The sequence below is a fragment of the Gallus gallus genome, chromosome 2 (genome assembly GCF_016699485.2).
Source record: "Gallus gallus isolate bGalGal1 chromosome 2, bGalGal1.mat.broiler.GRCg7b, whole genome shotgun sequence".
NCBI lineage: Eukaryota > Metazoa > Chordata > Aves > Galliformes > Phasianidae > Gallus > Gallus gallus.
Genome location: NC_052533.1, coordinates 90,506,604 through 90,526,574, shown reverse-complemented (window position 1 = coordinate 90,526,574; position 19,971 = coordinate 90,506,604). Strand labels below are relative to the sequence as shown.

General features: G+C 41.7%; 1 protein-coding gene across 1 annotated transcript in view; it reads right to left on the bottom strand.

Moving 5' to 3' along the window:
• Window positions 1–637: 637 nt before the first annotated feature.
• The window catches only part of ZNF516 (zinc finger protein 516), a 128,382-nt gene continuing 109,048 nt past the window's right edge, over window positions 638–19,971 (bottom strand). Inside the window, exons 6-7 of the mRNA XM_025147787.3 lie at window positions 19,634–19,704; window positions 638–754 (exon numbers count right to left, since the gene is read on the bottom strand). Of these exons, the coding sequence (XP_025003555.2) occupies window positions 721–754; window positions 19,634–19,704 (105 nt within the window). The 3' untranslated portion in view covers window positions 638–720. The remainder of the gene's footprint in view (window positions 755–19,633; window positions 19,705–19,971) is intronic.

The following is a 19,971-nucleotide window of genomic DNA, read 5'->3' as shown; positions in this document are numbered from 1 at the left end:
AGGAAACACTTCTTTACAGAAAGGGCGGTTAAACACTGGAAAAGGCTCCCCAGGGAGGTGGTTGAGTCACCATCCCCGGATGTGTTTAAAAACCGTTTGGATGTGGTGCTCAGGGCCATGATTTAGCGGAGGGTTGTTAGAGTTAGGGTAGTATGGTTAGGTCATGGTTGGACTCAATGATCTTGAAGGTCTTTTCCAACCTGAGCGATTCTATGATTCTATTCTATGATCCCACAGTGGTGTCTGGATCAGTTCCTTTTGCTAATTTCAGCATGTGGGCAGCAGGGAAGAGACGCATGTGTTTGCTTTAGCACATCTATACAATCAAAAGCACAATAGAGGTATGATGAAAAAACAGGGTTGTTTTTTCACAGGTAAAAGAAGAGATTGGCTTATAAGCTCGATTTTTTGTACTCTTTCTGCATAATTTGTTGGCCAGTCTGTTCTTTCTTCCCCACTCATCCATGAGGAGTTGAAAAGGGCAGAACCCAAGCAGCACGAAATGGGAGTGAGACTTGCAAAGACAATGAAATGAAATGAATAGACATAGGTAAAATAATCCTAAACCAATGACAGCTCTCTTTATTGTAAAAACCGAGATGATAAAACAGACAGTAAAACTCTTAATCGCCTCTTTACCACCCTGTGCAAGCCTGCTGCTGTCAGGGTCCTGCAGTCGAACCATGGCTGGGCTGAGTAGATTTTTTAGAGTTTCATTCCTCATCTGCAGATTTCAGGAACAAAAAGATGATTCCTAGGAGAGGAAGTTAAAATGTAAATTGTCCAATTTCTTCCTTAGGCTGGCATAAATCAAAAGTATCGATTGAGTTAGGCTAGTTGGAAAGAGCTGAAAATCTGGTCTGCGGTCTTCGAAAGAAAATGCATTTCTATTGTACATTACCAGAAAATTAATTTTTGTTGCCTCCATAAAATGGCTATGGGAAGGAGGGAGAAAATAAAAAGGAACAAAATATTAGATTTAGTTCAGAGTACTGCAGTAGGTTGCACGGTCTGCTCTTGGAGCATCAATCCATCATCAGTCCTAAAATAAGATCCTCCACGGCTGCAATGGGCTTTAAAGGAATTCCAAAACTGTGGCCAGAAGCCCAGGGTCCCAACAGCTGACCAGGAAAACAGGGCAGGCTTCCACCACAAACCTGTCAAACCCAGAACATTTCCATGAAGCATTTCAGGTTAAACTCATTTCCCCTTTCTCTGTTTTGTCCTGGCTCCCCTCGGCTGGAGGAGGTGATGCCAGATTTCTGTAAGTGAGCAACAGGAAAGCCTGAACCAAACCCTTCCAATTTTGGATGCAGATGATCCGAGAAGCTTTGTCAGAATCTGTCTGGAGTGGGGTTTCAGCTCTTCATTTGTCATTTATAAATTTTTCCCTCACATTTATTTCAAAACCACAGTCCTTCTCCTCTTTGGAGCCTTGGATACATTTCATGAACTGAATGCCGGCTGCCACTCCTGCTGATGGCTGCATCTATTTTTAAATTAAAGCTGAGAGTAAACTGCAGCATATCTGAGCCAGGCGGGGGCAAGAGGGATAGGAGAGGTGCTTGCAGCAGGGAAGTGACGCATCATAGATTTAGGCCTTGTAATTGTTTTCCATTTGGGGCAGGCCACTCTTTGCCCACTCTTTTACAATAGAAGAGGAACAAAGTCATCCCCCTCCATGCCACCGCACGGCACAGGAACCAGGGAACGGGAAGAAGGCGTTCACTTGGAGCACCCATCCACCCTGCAGATCCCAGAGTGCACACTGCTATATCCCAGTGAGAGCCCTCCTGGAAGCACAGGCTTCTCAGGCTGCAGCTGTACAGCTGATAGACCTGACAGAGAATCCAAGATGGATGTGGAAAATCTCCTCCTAAGACGGGGGAAAAACAAATTAAAACAAATGGGCAACAAGATGGCTAATAGCACCAGCAATAGCAGCTGTAATAGTCAGCCTTGGAGCGGACTGCGAAGTGCTGCTGTTACTTTATTCTTGGTGTTAACTAGCATTTGCCTGCTGAGTGCCCACAGGTCCTTGTCAGGGATCAGGCCTCACCACGTCTGGCCCTGAATACAACGTAATGAAAAGCCGCCATCCTCGAGAGCCTGAAATTGAAGCACCAGTCAGAAGACAATAAGTGAATTCTGCAGAGGAACAGGTGGACCCTGGGGTTAAGAATGAGACAAATGTGTGATGACATGGCCTGGAAGTGGCCGAACAGTTACATGCGAGAGGATGAGAAATGCGGCTATTTCTGTTAATTTGAAGAGTCCCCTGGACAGTCTCTCCAAGTTAAAGTTGCCAGGTCTTTTGATGGCTTCTCAGAGTTCACGTCCCCCTCCTGGTACACAGCTGTCACGGAGGCGGGAGGAGGCAGCTCCTCACGAGGTGACGTGAACTGAATGTGGGAGCAGCAGTGTTGATACCTAAGGCTAACTCTCTGCACACAGTCCATTTGAACTGCATCTTCTGGAAGCCAAACCAGACTTCCCAGGCAGCTAATAAAGGGGATTCATCTTCTGTCCAAGTGCCCGCTACAAACTGACCAACCTGTCCCTTCCACAGGCTAGTGCTTTTCCAGAAATAATGATGGCTTCACTGTCTCTGCTGACCAGCTCAGTACCGAAATGGGAATGGCTCCATACACCTAATAGGAGCTCAGAGACCATGGTAATGAGTATGGTATAAAAAATGACAGATAGGTGGACAGACAGATATCTCTTTATCATTTCCCTGAGCCATCCAGTTTCCCCAGGCACGGAGTGCACCCTGGAGATTTGGTTTTAAGGCAGAGAAAGCTTTACACGATGGATTGAGTGTAGCGTAAACATGTAAATAAAGAATAGCTCTTTAATTTTTTATGAGGAGTGCATTTTAAAGCCCTGCTTTGGCCTCCTTACTCAGGCAAAATTGCCACCTGAGAAAATGGCAGTCATACCTGAACAAACATAACTACCACCTGCAAATAGAGCATCTGTATTAAAAATTAACTAATGAAAAAATATTTGGATAATATTAAGGGAATAAAAAGAACTTGTGCTGAGCGTCGGACAAAAAATTCCTGGGGTATGAAGTGCATTAGACCAGGAAGACTCCGAACAGGCCAAATGCTGCATGCTCACATGCTTGGATCCCAAACAAACAGGCTTTGCATGGGGAAGACAGGGGGCTGGGGAGGCAGCAGAGTGTCAGAGCTGCCCTCCCACCACGCGTGACATGTCTGGAGGCAGTCCGTGTGCAGCAGCACGCAGGGATGACACCATAAAGGGCTGAGCTTTTCAGCAGCAAGAATGGCACCTAAGCGTCCTGAAGGTGCTGGGCCTTTGATATGCCTATTGGGCAGCACTGTCGAGAGAGCCTGAGATGGATTTGTAGCAAGCAAGCAATCTCCTGAACTGGAAGCTGCAGTGCTATGCCGAGGTAAAGGGTGCATCACCCGACCTGGCTGCATGTGTGGGGTCTCAATGCTGCCTGCCTGCCTTCCCCATCCCGATGTGCCCTTACATGCTGAGACCAGGAAGAGAAGGCAGCCCCACAAAGCAATCCGTGACCCCTTGCAAATGACTGATGTGAAGAGTGGTACGGCAAAGCGGTGCACACGGCCAGGAACAATCCTGAGCGGCAGGAACACAGGCGAGATGGTTGTCTCATAATTGCCCTATTCGCCTTCCAGTGTCTTTAACCTGTTGTGAGAGGTTTCGCTGACTGATCACCATCACTCAAAGGAAACCCGTTTTCTCAGAACTCTGGTCCCACGTGCACTGAAGAAGAAATCTCAGACCTGCTTTTCTGCAAAAAGTGCAAGGGTAGATATCACTCACTAGGAGAGACTCTCTGCCATTAGAAACGTCCTTGTTTTGCTCCTACCACCAAAGACACCGTGTTTTGCCTAGCTAAAGGTCACAAAAGCAGAAATTTGAATGCCTCTCTCAGCAACCCCAGAGATCCCATATACAAAGCCAGTAGCCCGCCCAGAGCACATATACATACACATGTACAGATAAGTCTTTACACACGTGTGTATATAATGAAGGGGAAAATGCTTCCCTTAACAAAGTGACCTCGTTGTGTGGTGCCGCTGTTTAGGAAAGGGGCTGTTAATGAAGTCAGCAGAAATGAAGCAATGTTTGCTAAGGCACTGAAAACACCCTTCCCTCTTTTTTTTTCAGCTGAACTGAAGCCCTCACATATGATCCACACTCTTGCAGTGTTTAGGTGTAAATAACACTCGGTGTGTACAAAGTTCCCCCTTTCATATTCATTACTGTCATAGCTTTGAAAGGAAAAAAGCAGAGGTCATTTATTAGAGGTTACTTTTCATGCAAAACACCCTGTGGTTGCTGTCATTCAGAACTACTTAGTCTACGCCCTCAGTCATCTATTAGCAGGGCTTCAGGTCATAACCTTTAGTGGCATTTGGAATTCCAGAACCTCTGATTAGTGCAGGATTTACATATCCTTCAGTAAAAAATGCTCCGCTATAGAAATGCATGAAGTGTTGTAAATTTGTTTGGCCTTTTGTCTGGAATACATATGAACTCTGCATTCAAAGTAGGGTGCATTAAACTATATTTGTTTGGCTCCTCTATTAGCATGGCATCAGTTAACCCATTACAGACGAACTGCCCGTTCAAAATGGACTCAAAATTAAGCACAAAGAGGAGGTGGTCACTGGCACAATTAAAAGATTCAGGTTACATGAGCAACCAACAGCACTTCTTTAGGCCTGTCATCTTTTTCTCAGTGAACTGACCATGTCAGTACCACGTTTGATTTAATGGTCTCTTCTGGGATTCGTATAGTGAAATTTTACTGGAAGGTGGGGGAATACTACTGAATTGTTGCCTCAAATGTTGGTAGTAAGGTGTAACCAATCACGGACTTTTTGGGTTTCGGTAGCACAGAAACATCATTCATTTGCAGGATCAATGCAGCTTTTTTTTTTTTTTTTTCACCTGGAATTTGGAAATAAAGCCAAATTACACTGATCTAATGGAAATATCATTAACAAGCATTAGGATGACTAACTGGTTGATTTAGTTCGGCAGCAAGGATTTGTCAAACAATGCTAAGTTGGTTTCCCAGATATCCAAGTACTTGAGATGTTATTCTGTAATTTCAAGGAAAACATTTTTAAAGGGGAATAACATTCATGGTGCATGACTAGAATCAGTCATTTGTGCATCTGAGAGTACCCTAACTGAACTGAAGTTCTCTAAGTCATACACGACGAGATGCCATTGATGTTCTTTCTCTTCAGGCAGTGTTATGATTTTCTTACCTGGATGTGAATCCTAACAGAGGTAGTCTGCTGCAGTGGGGGGCTCCTCTATACCATCACAAAGCTTCACCAAGCCTTTGAGTCGAATTAAATGACATCCAGAAGACCATTTAACCTGCGGTCTTCCTGGTGAGATGGTTAATTCTGATAACGGTGAGTGCTAAAACACAGCATCCACAGTACCTGACAGAAGTATTTTCCCCACATAACGTTTAGACTTCTCGTCCTTACATGTCCCCTCTAGCTGAAACTTGAGATATTTTTGACCTAAATTTTCAAAAGTATGCCTTTAGGATCTACGCCTTACACTGAATGAGTGCATGACCATGTTTGTAGGCTGGTGGACAACTTTGGAAATCAGTTTATCTTAACATAAAATCCAATTAAGAGGTGACATGCTGAACTAAGAAGTGAAAGGGGAAAGAAGACAAGAAACCAAGAGACAGGCAATCTCAACACATAACAAGCTAGTGGTTGAACTGAGGAAGCATTACTTTTCACCTAGAATCAGTCTCATAGTCTTGTGTTCAAACAGCAGTCTCAGCCACCTTCCTGCAAAATTCAGCATTGTTTCTGGATAACTCAGTTTTTCATAACTTTAGGTGCAAGATGAACTCCTTGATGTCCTGAAAATATCAATGAGAGACAGAATCTGGGATGATGCTCTCTGCATGGACTGAGCTTCGGCAGACTGATCTGTGGTCAACAAAGAGGACTTTAGCTCCACGGGAGACGATGTCATAACATACTGCCAGTTGTTCAGTTCTGTAAGTACTCTTTGATCATCTGGCAACAAGTTGATAATGCCTGAACTGGTTTTCTGAGTATAAAACTTGACTTTTGATGTCAAGGTTGCACATTGTTTCATGTGAAAGCTGCAGTCCTGGAGAAGAGAGGTCAAATATTTAAATATCTCTCCTGGTTTTAATTATACTCAATTATAAAGGGCAGAAAGCCTACCCATTTGAGTGACTGGCAGCAATGACTTGGAATCAGCTCATCTTCCAGCAGAGCCAATCACATCTCTCCTTTAAATTGGCACTGATGGGGAAAGACTGGTGAAATGTGTCTGAGGTGACAGTGAACTTGAGTTTTTCACCTCGATAAAGTATTTCAAGGCACCAGTGAGGAGCTGAGGGCACAGATGAAGACATACTTCAGTAAGAAAACTTGACTTTTTACAGAATCACAGTCACAGAATGACTGAGATTGAAAAGGCCATCTGGGTCCATCTGGTCCTACCCCTGCTCCAGCAGGGCCACCCAGAGCAGGGCGTCCAGGCCCACGTACAAGTGGCTTTGGGAGATCTCCGAGGAGGAGACCCCACAGCCTCTCTTTGTCTCTGTCTTTCTTACCGGAGAAGCAATACCTTTTCATTCATAAGAGACTTCAGGTTTCCAGTCTGTGACTGGAAAAAGCCCTTAAAAACTATGTTGGAAATGTTGTATTTCTACAGCATGTGTCTAACACCAGTGTATTCATTGTTGTGGCTTCCTGAGTTCTCAGGGTTATCAAAGTCAGCTGAGTGGAAGCACATGTGCCCCATCTTATTTTACTTTTTGTAAGTTCAGCTGAACAGCAGAACCCAAGGAAAGGTAGATATCAATTTTTTTTCCTTCAGCAGGGTCAGGAAAAAGTATGGTAAAACCAACAAACAGATGCACTCAGGATCAAAGGTGAAGATATTTCCTATGGGAAACTGAAGTTGAGAATGGTCAAGTGCAGGGCATCTCCAGACTGAAAACAGCATCAGGGTTCTAGCCATATCTTGTATTCATGTTTTGAAAGCTCAGTATTCTTCAAGTCCTCCAACAATGTAGTCAGAATTCAGAGGAGGCAGGACGCTGCCAGATGAATATGGTATCTGGTACGTCTTACACAGGAAGAGCTTCCAACACACAATCTCTTGACTTTCATCCAGATTTGGCACTGCCCCATCACACATGAATTCCCAGAGTAAATAACACATCAAAAATGCATCAGTAGATGTTAAGGTTGTTCTGCAGGGACACAAATGAGAGCTGGTTTTCTGTGCTTTCACGGGATTTTGGAAAAAAAAAAAAAAATCAGTCAACCACCAATGAAAAAAGAAGCTTCATGCATGGGGCAGTGCTCATCACCCACAGAATAAGAGCCTCAGGGGACATATCAAGGGTAGGGAAGGATTAATAATGGTTAACAGTGAATAGAGAATAGAAAGTAAGAAGCAGTAAAAGACATGGAGGCATAGGATTAAAGCAGTAAAACCACTTTGAAAGCAAAATCTTTCTCACATGGATGGTTGAAAAGAACAGATGGCATACAGACACTCCTTGACTTACATCGCTGTTTGTCAACATAAGAAGGCCAGCCTACAGATACACTTGAGCCTGATGATTTCTTGCTGCCTGTGACATGTGCTTTTATTCAAAGTTCAGATGGACAAAGGGAGCAGCACTCCGTAGCAGGTATTTTTTTGGTGATATGAAGAAAGAGGACTGGAGGACACCACAAAGTCTGTCCCACATGGGTCAGTGGTGAAAAAGATGGCTAGCTCCAACAATTTGTAAGGGAACTGGTTTTCTCATATTTGTTCAGCAGCAGATCCTCATCCCCATCAAAGCTTTTGCACTAACTTTATACCATTGGACACTAACACATCTACAGACCACATTCAGTTAAGCTGGATCAAAAATATCTTGCTCAAATGAGACTCAAGAAAACCATTTGTTTATGCAAAATACAGGGAATGCTTTGTCATCAACTTCGGCATGAGAAGACTTAATCCAGTGTTGCACAGTTTGTACAAACTGTATAACAGATGGGAACTTAATGTAGAAATACTGTTATTAGGTAAACACAGTATTTGCGGTCTCTTCCTCAAATAGATCTTCTACCCTTTAACTATTTTCCTGAAAACCTAGTTGTATGAAATGACAGTTTTCAGGAAAACATTTTAGATAATTTTCAAGTTTCATTTTCATCTGAAAATGAAAAATGCAAGCACTAATTGGTCCCTACTACTGAACACACAGTGCAACTATGGAGTTTAGTGCTGAAAAGAGTTGCCACCAGATCCCTACCATGTCCTAGCAGTTGTGATGTAGCAGACACACTGAATTATTTGGATGAGATGGTTTAACTTCTTATGGAACTTTAAGGTGAATCAAATATTCTAAACTAAATAAATGGAAATGAATAGAATTAAATATAGTTCAAGTCAACTTTCTACCATAAGCGAAAGTGTTGCGTTTGTATGCAGTTATACATCCACGTATGCATTCAGATTCTGTTGAATTACTCTGATTGCCTGCCTTACAGCTGCAGCATTTTCAGTCTGTTTATGAATGCTGTGACCTTCCCCAGCATGGGAGACTGAATGCAAGAGCAGAAGAGGAATCCGTATGTTCTCCCCTGTGCTTTTCCCTCCTCTGCTTCAGTCCTCCCCCGCATCCTGACACTCGCTCAGACACAAAGGTCTGATTTTTTCCTTCTTCACATGTTAGTTCGGTTTATTACACCACCATTCTTCAAAACTCACCACCCCCATCTACGTTTGCACTACCTATGCTCTACAGCGCCTTCAAATACAACTCTGCTCTGTCTTAAGTGGTTGTGCACTGACCTTATCAACTTCCCTCGGCACGATAATTATAAACAGCACTTTAAACACCAGATTTATTTAAAAATGAAGTGATCAAGTGAGCACAGCATGACCAGGGCTCAGGAAACATGTTTTTCATGCCTGGCTCTCTTGCTGACTGAGTGTTAAGACTTCAGGCAAGTTACTGGGTTTCTCTTCAGTGCTCAGACACGTCTCTCTAAACCTCACGGTCTCAGAGACAAGGACTGTCTTTTATTCCACATTTGTAAAGTGAATGACAAAGCAAGGCCTTGTTAGCAGCTGAGATCTGTAGCTATTATGGCAATACCTCAAGCGCTGTTAACATTTTATAATCAAATATTGTATCGCAAATATATTTAGCACCACGTTGTCAATTAACGTAACAGGCCCCTGCCACATAATCAAGGTTAGATTTCACTTAAAACAGTAATGCTACAGAAGGCATTCAACTGTGGAAGCTGGAGCAGAGGTGGGGTATGTCTTCTATGATAGTTTGCAGGCTTACCAAACCTTTTCCACCCTCCATTTGTAGTAGAGCAGAGTAGGGGTCTAAACAATTCACGTGTGCTTATTTTTGGACTTGGGTGAGGCTGTTGGGTTCATCTCTGACATACGTTAGCCAAAACCTGTAGAAAACTATCGTGCCATAAAGTAAAAAATCTCTGATGAGCTTTCTCTGTCAGAAGAGCCTCCAGCCCTCTGATCTTTCCTAGTAAAACATCCGTGAGGAGCACAATAATGCCATTTTTAGTCATTGCCTCATTTTCCAGCTGTTGGTAATGGACATGCTGCTCTTTAGCTTATAACGATAAAGCTGAAGCCACACTCTCCATGTTTATAGGTCTCTGCTCTTTCCAAGTGGTGACATGCATGCTAAAGTAGGGCTTTTTTTTTTTTTTTTTCCTACAGCTGGAAAAATGGTACACCAATAAGACAGTTGGCTGAAACTTGTTTTATTTTAAAGAGGTGAGAAGGATTATTACAGAAATTCCCATAAACATAATGGTGCCTTTTAATGATTTTAAATACTGAAGAAGTACTTGATTTATAAGGAAAAGCAAAAAGCTTGTTCTGTACTGGGTTTGGTCTTTCTATATCTAAGAGTGAAAATTCCTATAGGCTCTTTTAGCTGTAGATACGGCTTTAGCAGGGACGAAGCCCAGCAAATCCAGCCAGAACAATCTGTTTACATACTATGTATGAGCAAATCAGTGCTGTGGGGGCTGAAACTGCCTGGTGAAGACTAAGGAAAAGCCTCTAGTCAAACATTTTGCCATAAATGACCATCTGAATGCTTTTCCAGAAGGACAATCCTCTATCAGCAGTAAGCAAAGACAGCAAGTGTCATTTCCAAACTAGGAGACATTATGGTCCCATCCTGATGGACTCCAGCAAAACACAACTGATAGGAGAATGCCTTGGTGCTGGGCTGTTACAGGGTCACACCTGTGACTGTCCAAAATTATACCAGTAATCAACTGTCTGTTTGTGATGCAAGATTTAGGAGACCTGAAAAGATACAATGAAGTCATTTCTGCTGTGCCCCCCTCTGCCCCAGGCTTCATGCTAAATGCTCCTTGGCTGGAAGCTCTGAAAGATGTGTTTCCCACCACCTCCTTTTCTACCTAACCGCAATGCTCATACCCACCACACTTGAGCAAACATTCAGAGGCTGGGTTGTGTTTACTCCTCCACATTTCACGTGTATTCTCAAAAGCAAACGCAAAGCAAACTGAGGAAAAAAAAAATTCAATCCTTATTCAAAAGAAAGCGGTGACAGTGCCCAGGAATTGCTCCTTTTAGTTCACTCATTATTACACCCATCACAATCTGGGTGACCGGAAGGTGAGGATGGGAGAAGAGGGAGCAGCATATGTTTCAAAAGCTCCCAGCCAAGCAGTCTGGAAGACGTTTCACATCTGGGAGGGAAAACATTCACTTATGAATAGCAGTAGTCACTTAATCCCTATATTCATAGAAAATTGGAGATGACATTAAAGACTGAGGCCCTTCTGTTTGTTCCTGTTGAAACCCCCAGTTTCGGCAACCGAACCAATTCCTTTTTATCTTGCCCCTCTCTCCACTCTCACCACCAATTTAAACTGGAAACCAGTTTAGATGTTTTTCTTAAGCCTATAAGTCTAATTCTTTGTAGTTGGGTAGGGTTTGGAGTTGGTTTTTTTTTTTCAATTGAAAATGCCTAGTTATATGTAACATATGGACTTTATAAAGGTGTCTGTGTACTAAAGGTAAAATAGAAAAAAAAGAAAAGAGTGAAGTTTATTATTTCATACAGTGAAGTGCACAGTCTATATGGCTGATTCTTGAGTTAAATGAGTTTTCCAAGAAAATGTTTAGTCTTTCATTGAACAATTATTTTAAACACTTTGCCACCAAGAAAGTAAGGCAGTGTAAGTTATATGAACTTTTTTTTTTTCCTTCCATGGAAACATTTGCTTGACTGATCCCTTACAGTTCCAGAAACAAATATGAGTGCATTTGCTTAAAATAACAAAACCACACACAATACTTAACTCATTAGGATGATTTAGCAGTGGTTCAGTATTTCTTTTGGCTGAGTGCACTGGATGAAATCCCATATATACAGTCTTATATTTTACACCCCTACATTTTCTTCAAGCTATACAATAATCTCTGTCAGACACCATGCCCCAAGTAGTACAAAAAGATATCTGCTTATGGAGTGTCCCTGCCAAAAGGGCATATGCAAAAGAGATTTTAAAAATTAAACATGTTCAATGCTTTACACTTTATGGGTGCTAGAGCAGGGAGTTAACTGAGATAGTAAACCCATATCCCCCACCACTAGGAATATAGACACAATTGCTGAGCAAAAGCTGTATTCACAACAATGAGACAAAAATTCACCTCAGTTCTAGAAAATCTACATGAGACTGCTCCCTCTCCTATTCATGCCTAACATATGTAGAAATAAAATCTCTGAAACTGTAAATTTAATTAAAAGAAACATTGTTAAATATATTAGTACAATCTCTGTGAGTGCTCCTCTGTACAGAACTTTTACTGGCTTCCCTTTTTATATGCCAGAATAATCATTTGTGAGATTTCTGCTTAAATACCTTTAATTCATGCCTCTCTGGTGGTGGCACTCATACTGTGCATCCCTGCAGTACTGAGGCAGTTGATTTTTATCATGTAACAAGTGTTGCTGCGCAAACTTTCCCATCTAAAACTCACCTGATGCCATACTGCAACCCCATGCTAAGCTGCCTACTGCTCGAGACCACTTAGGTACTAAAATGTGACTTTGCCTTGGGTAGGGTGACAGAAAGTAGTCCTGAAGAGAGACATGTATTTATAGGTCCCATTCCTCCATCTTCCCCCAGATATGTTTCCTGCTGGTTGTGTTAGAACTGGAGGAGACCTTCTAACTTTTCTGGTCACGTTTTATTATCCTTTGATTTTTAGCCATTGCTCTTCACCTTTCTCTGTCTTTTCTTTATTTCTTTGGTTGGTCTGGCTTGGTAGATTTTTGTTTTGTTGTGGACTTTGGTTGGGTTTTCTTTTTCCCCCCCTATTTCCATAAACAAAAATTAAAAAAAAAAAAAAAAAAAAAAGAAGTCCAGAAATGAGCAATATATTGAAAATCCATTTATTCTTTTGTCAAAGTAATTGCTAGCTGAGGGTGATAATTTCTTTGTTCAGAGCAGATACAGGGCTATTGTCTTGGCCTTCTAAATTGGTACGCCATACCCCATGCTGCCTGCAAATATCAGTATGGAGCCAGGCACAGTGGATGCTGAATATACTATGTAAGAGAGGTGTCCCCGTCTAACAAAAACTAACTCTTCTTTTTTTTTTTTTTAATGGAAGAGAAATAATGAGACAACCACACAGCATTTTAGTCCACATTTCTCTATTTCCTTCCCATAAAAGGTCTCAAAGAAATGCAAAGCACCATTGAAGAGTTCAAAGACACCTCAGAATGTGACTGCACATTCAAGGCACACTGACATATTCAAGACTGGATAGCTCTATTGGAGAAAAAAGGAGAAGGAGAGAGAAGAAAAAAAAAGGGCTCAGCATACAAAATACAATACACAATATCTAGTTCTACTGTGTGAAACTCACTGCATTCATTTTGCTCACTGAGCAAACTGGGTCCCAGAGTATAACACACACAATAAATCCACCCCATTTTTTTTCCATAGGAGTTGATTTCTAGAGAAGCTAAAAATCATTTGGTGTAAATGATGCAGAGGCTGATGCAGCTGAATTTATAAATTGGGTTGAAAAGTTTGACGTGTTGAATTAGATTATACCACAGAATGCATCACTAAGTAATTGATATGTACATTATGTGCAAAAGAGAGCTCCGCTAACTGAAGTGTAACTTTTTTTTTTGCATTATTGTGTAACTCGGCCATCAGTTCATTGTCAATTGAACAGATTTTCGAAAGGAGATTTAGTCCTTTATTAGCTGAATAAAAATACCGTTATGTTATATTCTGGTATTCAAAAAAAAAAATAAAATAAGGAATAAAGGTTTTAAAAAATAGAAAATAATAGACAAATATGAAAGACCTCTTTGGGGGAATCTCCCCATCTTTAGGAAGTTTTCTCTGTTTTTGTTCAAGGAATGCAGAAGTCCAAATGAAGGATGCGCAATATCAGCACCAATTGGCAAGGTGATGGGGAATGGACAGGAATGAGGAACAGACGGTATCCTCAGCTAATAGAAAACATCATAACGTAGAGTTCATGTGTTGGTTCTAGGAGCAGAAATGGAATTTAAAAAATCCTACCAAAAAGACGTCTCTGTTTTATACTAGCTGCTTGGTATATTTCAAGACTTCTACTGACGATCCGCATTTATTTCTAAGAAATGAGAGCATTTCCCTCTGCAATTACTGGAATATCTGCCCCGATCCACTGCTGATTACAGCACAGGGTCTTAAATCTCTGTAATCTGTCTGAAATGTTATTAAATATTAGATTTCAGCGTGATTTGTTTTCTTATCACTTTACTTGTGACTTTACTGCCATTCACCGCCAAGAGACCTTGAACTGGAGGCTGCTGCTTTAATCTCAATTTGTTATACTAAATGCAAAATTAAAGAAAAGTGAAGAAAGTTGAATATTACCAAGGAATGTGATTGATCACACTGTGTCATTTCTGAGTTTTAATATTATAAACTGAATTTTATGATACTCTACCCTAATAGTGACGTAATTAACATTTTAAGACTGCATATAATAATTTTATGGGGCAAAATGGGTATTGTTAGAAGATTATACAGTAGTACTTTGTCAAATCCTTGTATATTAAATACCAAAACACTATGATAAAATAATGGTAAGAGACTGACTTCTTCTCAGAGAAGTGAGATAATCCATCCTTATGCCTCATCTCTGCTTAAAGATCTCCTAGAGGTCTCTGGTCAGCAAGAACTGCAGCATGCAGCTTGTGCCACCATACTGCAGTGCACGGCAGTAATGGACAGTTAGCATTTATGACATCCTGACTGTTTTAATTTGAAAATGCAAAGTAGGGCCATTTTTATATCCTGACAAATTCTGCTTAGCTTCCAGGCAATTCCAATTTGATATATACCCAAAGGACGCATACCAAAGGGAACAGGCATGAGCACGCTTTCAAACAGCACAAGAACAGCCAGGAATGGATCCCTTTCTTTTTCTTTAAGTATTTGACCGTTTCTCAAAAGAGGCATCCTTTCCTTCATATCACCTTTCCCTACATCCAAGTTCCACTAATGCATTTCTGGCATGCTGCTGATATCGATGCTTGTTGATTTGTATCGTATTTTCTTCCGGTGTCCTCCTTCCCTGATCACCTCTACCTTCCTCTCAGCCCCACCTTAAACTCTGGAGATCTTGAAATATAAAAAATGAAAAAATAGAAGTCCTAAATATCCAAATCTGTGTTTGAGTGAACAGCCTCGCTGAAGTGCAGTAGGAAATCACATCAATTGTAACACTGGTATGGGTCTGTCATGGTAGAGGTTGGTGGACTTATGGCTGAGAACAAGGAACTATTCTCTGTAGTCAGGAGTCGGAAACTCATATGACTTCCAAACCCAAAATAAACACAGAGTAATAATAATTCATCAATAGCAATGTCAGATGCTGTATTTTTATAACTGCAGTGTGCAATACACAATTGGTAGTAACATACTGCCTTATGAGGGATATGGTTGGTGGGCATGGTGATGATGGGTTGATGGTTGAACTTGATGATCTTAGACGTCTTTTCCAACCATAATCATTCTGTGATTCTATGATCATATGTGCAGGCTGTGGACATACATACCAAGAAAGCAGATAGCACAGGATTTGCAGCCGTGGAAATCTGTAGATCTGGATATAACATGAGCCATTCTGCTGGGCTGTGTCTGTCTGAATCACTGTGAGCCATCACACAAGCAATATTCCTCCTTAACAGTCTATTCTTAAAGTGCATACTATAAAATGAGGCCACTGAGACTTGCACATGCCGGCTGTCTCTACTGATTTTAATTCACTAAGTGGCAATGCTGCACAAGGTCAGTTTCTGTGGAAAAATCTATATCAGTGGGGGCACACATTGACCCTCCTTTAGGGAGAAAATGATAGGATTTCAAATTAGGTTTTCCATATGGATGTGTAAGGTCTCATAATGGGAAAAATGTCTATTGAAAAGAATCGCAACAGATTTTTATATATACATTGAGAGAACAGCAATGAGTAGCAGTGCCACAGATTTTTAATTAAATAGGTTTCTCTGTAAAGTCTGTGGATTCACGAAAATTCAACATGTCAGATAGTGAGGTCTGGTGAAATTTTCAATCTAGTCTAATAAAAAAAACCCACCCTAAATAAGAAAAAACAATGCAACCTATCTACATTAATGCTCACAAAAGGGTTAATTTTAAAGTTGACTGCCCTAGAATGTGTTACAGTTCTGCCTGAGAAGCTCTGGAGCAGTGATGTAAAGCTCCAAGCACGATAATTTATTGCTTAAATGTGTCATCTCGTACTGGTGAGATCCAGGGACAGAGCTCTTTCCCTAATCCCTCTCCACCAAACATAGGTTGACAAAGTTCTTCCTAGATGGGTGTTTTCCTGGCTCACTCTCAGATTCCCATTGGTGATGAATACCCTACACCTCCACCATCTATCTTCCGCTCCCTGTTTTTTGTGCACTTGCAGAAAGGGAAACACTCTTCACTTTGGTCTGTCTTTTTTACTGCATTGTTTAGTTTAGAGAATCACAGTACAGGAAAACACTGGAGTAAAATTTTGGGAAACTCAGAGGTGCATATCTACAGGGGGAGAAATAAAGTTGAGATGAGTTCATCTGTTGTATTCAGTTTAAACCTACGAGAAACAATAGAAAATGTGAAGGACAAACTTCATACAGAACTTTTGGAGCTTCAAGGAAGCTAAATAGATTTTCTCTCCATCCACGGAGGGTCCTGGGAAGAAAGGTCGCAACTGTCTCCCACGTTCTACCACCAAATAATTCCAGAGACAATAGTGTAAAAAAGAAATCAATTTTTCTGCCTCCACCACTATCCAGGGGCTCAGAACAGAATAGAAAAAAATTATTTAAAGATGCCAGTTTTGCTCATAAAATCCCTTAAGAATACTTTCAAAACAGAAATGAACAGCAATTCCCCCAGTTAAAATAAAATAAAATAAGAAATCAGCATTTATGGAATGAGAAACGAGTCCTATCTGATCATACTGGAGGAATATGCGCACTTTTGTAATACACAACAAGGAAATGATGCTGGTGATTTTTCTATGAGTACTATTGGGTTTTTTTCACCTCAGAAAACCAAAATTAAAAAGAAGGGAAAGAGGAAGGGGAAGGGAAAGAGGAAGGGGAAGGGGAGGAGAAGGGAAAGAGGAAGGAGAAGGGGAAGGGGAAGAGGAAAGGGAAGGGGAAGGGAAAAAGGAAGGGGAAGGGGAAAAGGAAGGGGAAGGGGAAGGGGAAGGGGAAGGGGAAGGGGAAGGGGAAAGGGAAAGGGAAGGGGAAAGAGAAGGGGAAGGGGAAGGGGAAGAAGAAGGGGAAGGGGAAGGGTTTCAAACCTAGGTGGAAACGTGATAGGAAAAGGAAGCAGTGGGAGCTGTGCTCTCCTTAATTCCACCCTGGGATGTGTCAGCAAACATAAAGAGATGCAGTGGTGATTGAGAAAATGGTTGTGGCAATCTGGAGCTTCATGTTTCGTGCCAGGATCATCCTGACAGGGATGCACACCTGCATGGAGCAGTTCTTGGTGGCAAGGCTGGGGTTTGATTTGCTGATGCTGCAGAGCTGCTTCACAGAGCAGCAGTGGGGGGTTTGGGGCTGGGGAGCACCACTCGGCGTAAGGGCCCTGCAGTGAGAGGAGAGGACTCTGTGTGCCGGCACGTAGCGAGGTGCTGGGCTAAAAATAACTCTTCCTGACACAGCACTGCTGGGACTTGGCACGTCTCTATAAAACTTATCAAAATCAAAATCAAAATCCACCTAATAGATGAGTTAGACTTCTAAAAACAGTCTGATTGCACTTCAGACGTATTTAAGCAAAAGGCCTGAACAGCCAAGAGCCTGTCCCAAAGCTCTAACATCCCAGCAATCATTTCAGGGAACATTTTTATGCTATGAGACAGTTGTGGCACAATACAGTCATGGTGTTTGGGCTTGTCAAAACAAACAAACGCTGCTAGGTGAAATCTGCTGCACAAAAGAGCTAAACAAATTACGGGGTAGAGGCAAAATCGGCCACACCATCAGCATTCAAGACCCGAAGGAAAGAGTGGAAACTTTCAGGGTCTGAATGCAAGAGTGGGAAAGCTAATTGAGCACAAATGAAAGGATCTATTACGGCTGAAAGAATAAGGGAGAGAACAGGCAGGACAATCCTCTCATTTATGATTCAAATATCCACAGATAGCATGGAGTACAGCTTTAAATACAATTTACAGCCTTGATTACAAATGACTATGTGCATCAACTTGGAAGGAATGCAAAGACCATGAGCGAGAGAAACAGGCTGCCTTGTCTAAAAGGAAAGAGAAGGCGATAAGTGAAGGCAGAACTCGGCTGGACAGTCAGAAGCAATTGGAATGTGTGGAATTATGAAATAGCGCTTTTAGAAACCTGAAGATGAACTGATTAGTGGCCAAGAAGGCTCACATTTAAAATAACCGAATTGCCCAGTGATAAGATTATAAAGGGAGATTTATGCCAGATAATCGCAGCGAGATCAGAGGAAAGGGAGCATCGTTCTGTCCCTGTGTCTTCCAAAAGCAAGATATAAAAATATGAATGCGGTAAAAATAATAAGTGCTGGAAATGAAGAGCAAGGATGGGCTCCTGCTGTTATGGGAAGCAGCAGCAACTTTATTCCCCAGCTTACAGGGGACCCAAAACCGCTTTCAAACCACCCTGCTTATGAATTACCCTCTACCCAAAAGCTGCCTGATCCTCACTGGTTGGATATTGCTTCTGTAATCTTTACAATTGTTCATTCAGAGAGTTTGAAAATTCTAAAAACCTCACAAAATCTCTGGCATCATTTGAGCTGTGCAGCAAGCATGTCAGCCACAGCCTCATGGATGGACGCATGCCCAAAAGGCAGTGCAACCCTCAGATTGCACGGGGCTGTATCTTCTCGTGCTTTCTTTCCCACATCCACTTCAGGCTCCCACAGGCGTTACGTACCACTATGGCTAGCAACAGTCAGAAAAAAAAACCCATCAGCTTGTCACAAGCCACAACTTCTCAATTCTCCCAGAGCCTGCCTGAAACCAGAAACTCACTGAAAGCAACTGATGGGAGTTACAGCTTGGCTACAGGCAGGTTATGCACAAGGAGAAGCAAGCAGCTGGCTGAATGTATGATCGGCAGACACCAGTGGCCGAGCACTCAGCCCTGGAATGGGCTATGGGATAAGGGTAAGGATGCACAAATCCCTAGACAGCCCTAAACGTGGCTCACTTAACTGTGCCTCCATGACTGGTGGGCTGAATTATCAGCTCCACATGCTCATGGGTACACTCCAATTTTAAGAAGCCTCCACTCCTAGTGCATCACGCAGCAGCCCCTCAATTAAACAACATTAGGGAACTGTGCATGTGTCACTGCAACATCACAATCAGCTCCTGCTGGAGCTGTCAGAATTGGTTTCTGAAATTCACAGGTATTGAGAATGATGGAATGGCAGCACCTACTTCTTCTCCCATAACCAAGAGCCACATTCCTCATGACTGGGAGTCTGTGTCTGTGCAACAAGGAGGAAGAAAAGGAGAGGGATCTTGATGGCTAATTCGAGTCTATGGAGACTGCATCTGTGAGCCCAAAAAGTAACTGCACAAAGGACAAAACCAACATCTCCTCTGCTTTCCTCATCATAACCACTCATTGTGGAGCACAATAGTGCAGGGGTGAGTGCGTGCATTTTTCTTTCTTTTGTAAGGGCCCTTTTCTTAAGCAAGGCAGCTAACATGAATAGCCAAGCATAGCACCATTTCCCCACAATTACTCATTTTCAAGAACATTGTTTTTAAAAAGAAAAGAGAATGAAAATGAGCATGTGCTCCCAGTTTCAGACTGGGTGTGGAAGAAAATAATGGCCACACACTGCTGTACAATTAGGTCTGTCTTGGAAAGGAATTATAGTGATATTTTTCTAAGCAATGCCAGGTGGTTTATTCACCAAATAATGAGACACTAAATGGATCTAAAGATTCTTGGCAACTGGTAAATGCTTACCTTGGACTCCCTATTCCTCTCTTCAAGAAATGGTTTGCTTTTCCCAAGAGTTTTCCTAAGCAGTTCCTCAGCTGTAATCAAAAACAAATAACAGCGGACTGAAGGTTGGTTAACTTACATTTGTTTAATGATACAGCTCAGGGAACCACAAATGCACATGAGATGTTTCTCATTGATTTAGTAAACAGCTTCAGCTGTCAGACAGTCTTACTTTCGAAGTCCATAATTTCCTTAAAAACAAAAACATAAACATGAACAAAAACAAACAAGCAAACAAAACCTCACCTGTTGTGGTTAACTTCATGTCTGTCCAAAATCCAATTTAAAAAAATCTACAT